The sequence below is a fragment of the Microtus ochrogaster genome, linkage group LG4 (assembly GCF_000317375.1).
Source record: "Microtus ochrogaster isolate Prairie Vole_2 linkage group LG4, MicOch1.0, whole genome shotgun sequence".
NCBI lineage: Eukaryota > Metazoa > Chordata > Mammalia > Rodentia > Cricetidae > Microtus > Microtus ochrogaster.
The window spans coordinates 23755711-23763551 of NC_022030.1; the positions used below are offsets into that span (position 1 = coordinate 23755711).

Sequence of the window (7841 nt, forward strand, 5' to 3'; positions counted from 1 at the left end):
GCCCTTGAGAGACTGAGGCTAGAAAATCAGGAATTTGAAAGGAGCCTGGCCCTACATAGCTAAACCCAAAACAAAAATTCTCATCAAAACTCTAAAACTGAATGTAAATTGTAGCTATTACCCTTGAGATTATAATTACAGGTAAACAAACAGTAAACTACAAAAGCAAATTACCATGATGACAATTAAAATGCAGCCAGGAGTGGTGGCTCACACCTTTAGTGCCAACAGAGGAAGAATGAAGCAAGGGGATCTCTATGAGTTCCAGGTCAGCCTTGTCTACAGAGTGAGTTCCAGGACAGTCAGGCTATGCAGGGAGAGACTGTCTCAAAAATAAATTTCTACCCCATTTCCCAAATCAGTATGTGATTCCAAGCAAAGAAATCTGACATCATCAAGCAAAGGGACCACATGGCTTTAGAGAACATGATGTGGCTATGAGGCAATTGGAAGAGCATTTTCAAGAAGAAACAGCAGTATAAAGGCAAGTGCTGACACAGAGATGGCAAAACCAGAAGCCAACTGTGACTTTCTGGAGTGGGGGCGAAACACGGGTGAGATGGATGCAAAGTCTCTGGAAAGCCACTGCAGCTCAGCCAGATGCTCTTGACTGCTGTGGGCTGTCGGAAATAATGACGCAACTGTAAAACCTAACAGATGGGTCTTCTTTTCCCAAGACCTTTGTAGAAGCAGTGTAGGAAACAAGCTGCAAGAGCTGGAGTGTCAACAGCAGACATGGTGCCTGCGGGCTGCAGAAGAGCACTCGGCAGTCACTAAAGGGTGGGTGGCAGGACGCACTCACGCATTTCATGCTGGCGGTAAGAAACAAAGGAAGAGCCGGGCGGTGGTGGCGCACGCCTTTAATCCCAGCACTCGGGAGGCAGAGGCAGGGATCTCTGTGAGTTCGAGACCAGCCTGGTCTACAGAGCTAGTTCCAGGACAGGCTCCAAAGCCACAGAGAAACCCTGTCTCGAAAAACCAAAAAAAAAAAAAAAGAAACAAAGGAAGAACCTGCTGGGCACCCAGATTCTGGTTAGGGCAATGGAACGGATGCCTATAGCACTAATTAGAAGCTAACAACCCTGGCTGGGTGTAGGTGGTGCGTGCTTTTAATCGCAGAGGCAGGAGAATCTCTGAGTTCCAGGCCAGTCTGGTCTACAGAACTATGCTATACTGGCCTATTGTGGGAAATCCTTCTGTGTGTGGGTTGCTTTTACTGGATAATGACTAAAGCTGCTTTGGCCTATGACAAGGCAGAATAGAGTAAGGTGGGAATTTCAAGCAGATGGAGGAGGAAAGAAGGAGTCAGAGAGATGCCATGTAGCTGCCGAAGAAGACAGCACCTGAAACTTTACCAGATAAGCCACAGCTTTGTGAGACACACAATAAAAGAAATGGGTTAATTCCAGATGTAAGAGTTAGTAAGAAGCCAGAGCTAACAGGCCAAGCAGTGTTATAATTAATATAGTTTCCGTGTGATTATTCGCGCCTAGGCGTGGGAACAAACAAATAGTCTCTGTCTACACTCGCCTCTAAGATATGCGCATACAAGTAGGAGCAGGAGGATCAGAGCTCCAGACCAGTCCCAGGTTCATGAGTCCCTCTCAGTCTCGCTTCCTATTCCCACGCACATCAATAACCAACACCCTCAATAACCAACACCCTCAATAACCAACACCCTAATAACCAACACCCTCAATAACCAACACCCTAATAACCAACACCCTCAATAACCAACACCCTAATAACCAACACCCTCAGGCTTTCTTAGCAGAGGCCACGCTACCTGCAAACCTAGTACAACTACTTCAAGGAGAAACTGACTCACGGAACGTGGTTAAAGAGAACCAAGCCAAACTACAGAAAATACCATGACACAACTTCCAAGAACTACCCCAGGAAGTAATCAGAGGAAGCCTTAATGTTAGTGGAATATCTCCAAAGTATTGATGCCAATATCAGTTTTATTGTTCATGTACTTAAGATTTAGAAGATCAAACCCACAGGTTCTTAGAATAATTCATTCAAGATCTTTATTTATGGGGGTTTTAATTAAAGAAAAAACAAAAGCCAGGGTGTGGTAGCACACTCCTTTAATCTCAGCATTTGGGAGGCACAGTTGAGCAAATCTGTGTTCAGGACAGCCAGGAATATACAGACAGAACCCCGTATCAAATACCCACAAGGGTGGGAGAAGGCAGGGAGGGGCACTAGGAACAGCTTCATGGAGGTAGTGATTTACTGCATAAATGTATGGATCTTCCAAAGAATAATAATAATAATAATAATAAAGGTACCCAGTATGTGCCAGGGCCGTGAAGGTGTTAAACAAACATAAAAATCAGACTGCTACCCCTGGATTGCTTACACACGACAGCATGATCAAAGCAAACATGTAATTTTAAAAAGACATAGTTTAAAACAAGTGGTATATAAAAAATGCTTTTAACTTCCTGGCAGAATTAGGCTATGATTCTGGAAGGTATGGGTATGGAGACAGTGGATATACTGACAAGGATTTTGTTAACAGACAATACACCTGAAATGAACTGCTTTCCAACAGAGCAGTAGGCAAAACAGGCAGGGTGCGCCCACAGAGCAGGGTGCAGGCAGAACAGCAAGCAGCCAGAGAACAATGCAACTGTTCCAACAGACACAGGAGTGTCCAATTTGAATAATTACTTGTGTTCTGATAGGAATCGATCCAGGGCACACTGTAGGCAAGGGCTCCATCGCTTAGCTAAAGCCCCAGACCTCATTATTTTAAGGTTTGCATAACTGTACAAAGCAGATCTCAAAGCTTTATTTACCCTGTCTCTGTAAGGAGCCTTTATCAGTATCTTCAGAAGTATTGATAGCCTGACAGATCTGATAAAGACAACATGTCTATAATCAATAAATCTTTCTAAGAATACTATGTGACAGTAAATGTTTCACTACAAAGAGGCAGTGGTGGCGCACGCCTTTAATCCCAGCACTCTGGAGGCAGAGGCAGGCGGATCTCTGGGAGTTCGAGGCCAGCCTGGTCTACAAGAGCTAGTTCAGGGACAGGCACCAAAGCTACAGAGAAACCCTGTCTCGAAAAACCAAAAAAAAAAAAAAAAAAAAAAAAGCTTTCAGAGACAGAAATCTTTAATAAATAAATAAATTAAAAAAATGTTTCACTACACACAAAATAAACAGTAGCAGAAACCTAAAAGCAAAACTTTACTAGGACTGGAGAGATGGCTCAGCCATGAAGACTCCAATGCTCTTGTTGAAGACACAAGTCTGGGTCTCAGCAGCCACAATGGGTGGCTTATAACAGCCTGTAAATCCAGCTTCAGCAGACCTAATTTCTTTTAGCTTCTATGGGTACCAGTGCACATGTACGTACACAGACAGATACACATACACAGCTAAAGATACAATATATCATTTAAAAAATAACAACAAAACATTACTTTCTTGGTCTGATATTAAGAGATATGAATTCTAGGGAACTGAGAAAACCCTGAGAATTCTAAGTTCTTACTGGGTTCTCAGCTTCTGTACTAGCTTGAAAATATGGCAGTGCTATCAAAGGCAAAGCAATACCAGACTAGGATGTGGAAGAGAAGTGTGCCCAAGCTTTGACAGCATTTACAACAAATCCTTCCCTATTCAGCAGTTCTCTTCCCTTTACTAGTCATAACAAAATTCAATGGTAATAGATAGTCCAGTGCTACAAATAATATACTCGATACCAATACATAGCTCATATTATAATGCAAAGTCAATATAAAAACCGAACCACTGTTAAATAGTTGTTCCATAAAGCCACATACCTCCAGTCATCAAGTACAGTGCAGCAGCCCAGCGACTGCTCTTACTAATAACATCTTAATGAAGCACAGCTATGCACTGTTCACGCCGTGCTGACGGCGCTTTCTACTACAAGAGCAGAGCCAGGTGTTTGTGACAAAGAATGAAAAGGTTTACGATCTGCTTCTACTGAAAACGCTCTGTGCTGTCTCATACACTTCCCTATATATTCACACATTCACTTATCAGACCTTTCCAGATTTAAAACCAAGTTATGTGCCACCTTCACTATACTTAAAAAGATCATTTAAGAAAAATTAAGTTGACTTCAAAAATGTAAAGCAGGTTAACACTCCCCCACCCCACCATTTTCCAACATCTGTTTTCAAAAGCACCACAACCATGCCTGCTAGAAGCCATTTTCTTCCTTTAAAAGGACAGTACCTCAGATGTGTTTGGCAGGACAGTAGGAGAACGGGCAAAAGGGTAAAACAAGGCAGCAGAGGAGAAAGGAAGAACTGTCAAATCAAAACACCAAGAAAGCAAATACCACAGTATCAAGACCTACAGAAGAGAATGGTCATTAGCATCATGGCAAGGGGGCTGTTTCAAGAACATGTACGTAACTGCAGAAGCTTATGCAACTTCCCATGCACTCTTAGACCCAAGCAGTTCTCTAAATATATAACTCGCATAAATCAACTGAAATTCTTTAGTGCAGAAATCTTGAAATAAGACTGTCAACCTTTATTGAACTTTTGGTTAAGTTATGCTTCTATTTAATAAGTACATTAATTTAGGACAAATTACTAAAATGCTTCCTCCAATTGAGGGATTATAATGATCATTCTGTAGACAGAATCCAAGATACATAGATTGACTCTAAGGAAAAATAAAAGAGTGGCCTACATATAAAAATAAACATTATTAAAGTAGGTTTTAGAGGCAAAGTTTAAAAACTATTTAATAAATTTATAATCATTAGCCTGTGTATTCTGAGCACCAACAATTTACTAGGCAAATAATTCATTAAATATTCAGAAACTATCAAATTTGTCACTCAGTTTTCTGTGTGAAGCATCAAGCTAAATGTGTTAAATTCATTTTCTCATTCAACACGTAACTAACTTAAATACAAGCATGAGTTTAAACAGGCCAAGTGTAACACAAAGCTCTCAAGTTATACCTGCTTCCGTCTCCTGCTGATGACTCTTCTGAACTCTTGCCCTCATCTTTAAAACACTGGCCTGAGCTGGATGGATTCGCAAAGGTGGATATGAAAGGCCCCAGAGACTGAAAGGCTGCTTGGCGGACCTAATGGGAAGTAAGAGCAATACTAAAACAATAAACAAAAGTAAGATGACAATGCACACATATTCAACGATGATTCTGCATATACCAAAGTACAGGAGAATAGAAAAGCCTTGTGAAAGAAACCTGAATCTTTCTTTACTTAAAATTTACAAAGCATTGTAATTTTTTTTAACCTTCAGTTTTTAGTCTGACTTGGCTATTCGAACAATGAGAGTGTGAAAAAGACAGACTATTATTAAACACAAATAGATCATATCCTTAAAAAGTCTTCTTGTAAGCTTCAAAAACAAGAAAAGTGAAAAGAAGCGAGACTGTCAAACAGAAAGTACACTCAGCACTTTCAAAGAGGGGAGACCGTTAGCCGTAACAAGGCAAGACAAACTCTGCGACTCTAGATTTAGAGAATCCAACACTCCCTTTTACCCCAAGAGCACATACGGGGTATACACACACAGACAGACACACTTACTACGTATGTAGTTTTGGCAGGCATAGAATTAATTATGTAGACCAAGGCTGGCCTGCTTCTACCTCTTGAGTACTGAGATTAAAGATGGATACACTCAGTGTCTAGTAAAAATAAACATTAAAAGGGGTGGGGGAGAGATGGCTCAGTGGTTAAGAGCACTGGCTGCTCTTTCAGAGGACTTAGGTTCAATTCCCCACACCCGCATGGCAGCTAACAAGTCTGTAACTCAAGTTCTAGTGTTTCTGACTCCAAATACCAAAGCATATAAAAATGAAAAAAAATTTTAAAGAGGAAAGAAAAAGCCAGTGAGTATTAAACATCAAGCTAAATTAACATTTGTATTTGCAAAAATAAAAAAAAAATACTCTCCAGGTACCAAAAAGAAAACCTTTAATAACCTTCCATTATCTTCTCTTACATGTATGAATCATATATATTGTAAATTCTTTCCTTTTCCGGGGGGGAGGGGGACAATTGGAGACAGGGTTTCTCTGCTTAGCTCTGGCTATCCTGGAACTTACTCTGTAGAGCAGGCTGGCCTCAAATTCAGAGAACCATCTGGTGCTGTCTCCCAAGTGATGGAATTAAAGGCACACGCTGCCACCCACCACCTGACATTTTAAATTATTTCTTAATTTTAAAACATGGAGTTAGAGAGATGGCTCGGTGGTTAAGAGTATTGACTGTTCTTTTAAAGGACCTGGGTTCAATTCCTAGCGCCCACATGGTGGTTCACAACTGACTGTAACTCCTGTTCCAGGGGATCTGATGTAGAGGTTCTAGCCTCTATGGGCCCCAAGCACACATGTGGTATACATACATGCAGGCAAAACATACATAGACATACAAGAGAATAAACTATTAAAACAACTTAAAAAAAATCCTATTTAGTTTGAAATGGACTCAAAATGTTTAAAGAAAAGCATGTTACCCAGCGTGAAGGATCACTGATCAAGTTAATGAACAGCGCCGACAGCTTGGTCCGCCGGATCTCTTGGCATGTGGCACAGGAGACAGCCATGAAGCACTCAGCACAGGCCTTTCGCACTCCCCACACGTTATCAGCGCACAGCTGGAAAAACCTGGGCAGCTACGTGAGCACAAACAGAAAGTGACCGCAGCTACCTTCCATTTTCTATTTTAAATGTTGGATATTCTTTAAAAGTAGAAAATGTGTTTAATAAAAGTACTCAGAAAATTTTAATGAATTCACCTAGAAATGCAAAAGCACCAACAAACAACTTGACATCCCCAAGAGCTCACATCCCAAGCCCATCTGGCACATTCCACACATATGAACTTGTACAACCTAACTGCTCTGCTACAATATTTAAGTGTCAGAGTAGCCTAGTGAAAGACCAAAGAAAGATTCAGTTGAGTAAGTTAGACTTTATTTATTAAGTTGAAATGGGGAAGCTAACTGTGCATGTGTTTCTCACACATTTTAATTTTTAATGAATCATCATTATCAAAACACATTTCAAATGCCACCTTGCAGAAACTTAAAGTACTAAATTTACAAACATCATTCTATTTTGTACTCATGGGGCCATGTTAATAAACTCTCTACTACTCTGTAATGCATTGTCTGTTCTTCAACATCTGAGATACTTACCAACATTTCCTCTGTAGCTTGCTGGCCAACCACACTGCAAATATCTCCGAAATTGGCAGCACAGACCTGTAACAAAACCTTTACTAGCACTTCAGTATCAGATGTAGAGTTCCTTTAAAACAGTCTATTACACTTCATTATCATCACATTAGAGGACCATGTATTCTTAAACATGAGGACCAAATCAGGATGCAAACACACCTTCCGAACGTGAAACATTCTACAGTCACAGCACATCTCACAGAACCTAGGGAGGATGAGACGCTCTGTGATGTCCTTCCCAACCATGGGAGCCATCTTGCACATTATCTAAAATAAGTGAGAAAGAAATTCACATTGAAAACATCTAAGGCCTTTTAAGATAAATGAAATAATTTAAAGAAATACATATTAATTAATATACAGCAAATGTACTAAATCTAGAAAAAATCCCATTTTATTTTTCTATTACTTAATTATTATTTAATGACCTAATCACTTTGGTAATAACTTTGAAAGTAAGAAATAAGGAAAAGGGCTGGATGGTGGTGGCGCATGCCTTTAGTCCCAGCACTCGGAAGGCAGAGGCACATCTCTGTGAGTTCGAGGCCAGCCTGGTCTACAGAGCAAGTTCCAGGACAGGCTCCTAAGGTACAAAGAGAAACCCTGTCTCAAAAAAAA

The 7841-nt window shown here is 40.5% G+C and overlaps 1 protein-coding gene across 1 annotated transcript in view; it reads right to left on the reverse strand.

Moving 5' to 3' along the window:
• Ppp4r1 (protein phosphatase 4 regulatory subunit 1) overlaps nt 1–7841 on the reverse strand; it is a 56211-nt gene that overhangs the window by 20197 nt on the left and 28173 nt on the right. Inside the window, exons 6-9 of the mRNA XM_005361328.3 lie at nt 7383–7490; nt 7182–7247; nt 6498–6656; nt 4970–5097 (exon numbers count right to left, since the gene is read on the reverse strand). Coding sequence (XP_005361385.3) covers nt 4970–5097; nt 6498–6656; nt 7182–7247; nt 7383–7490 — 461 coding nt within the window. The remainder of the gene's footprint in view (nt 1–4969; nt 5098–6497; nt 6657–7181; nt 7248–7382; nt 7491–7841) is intronic.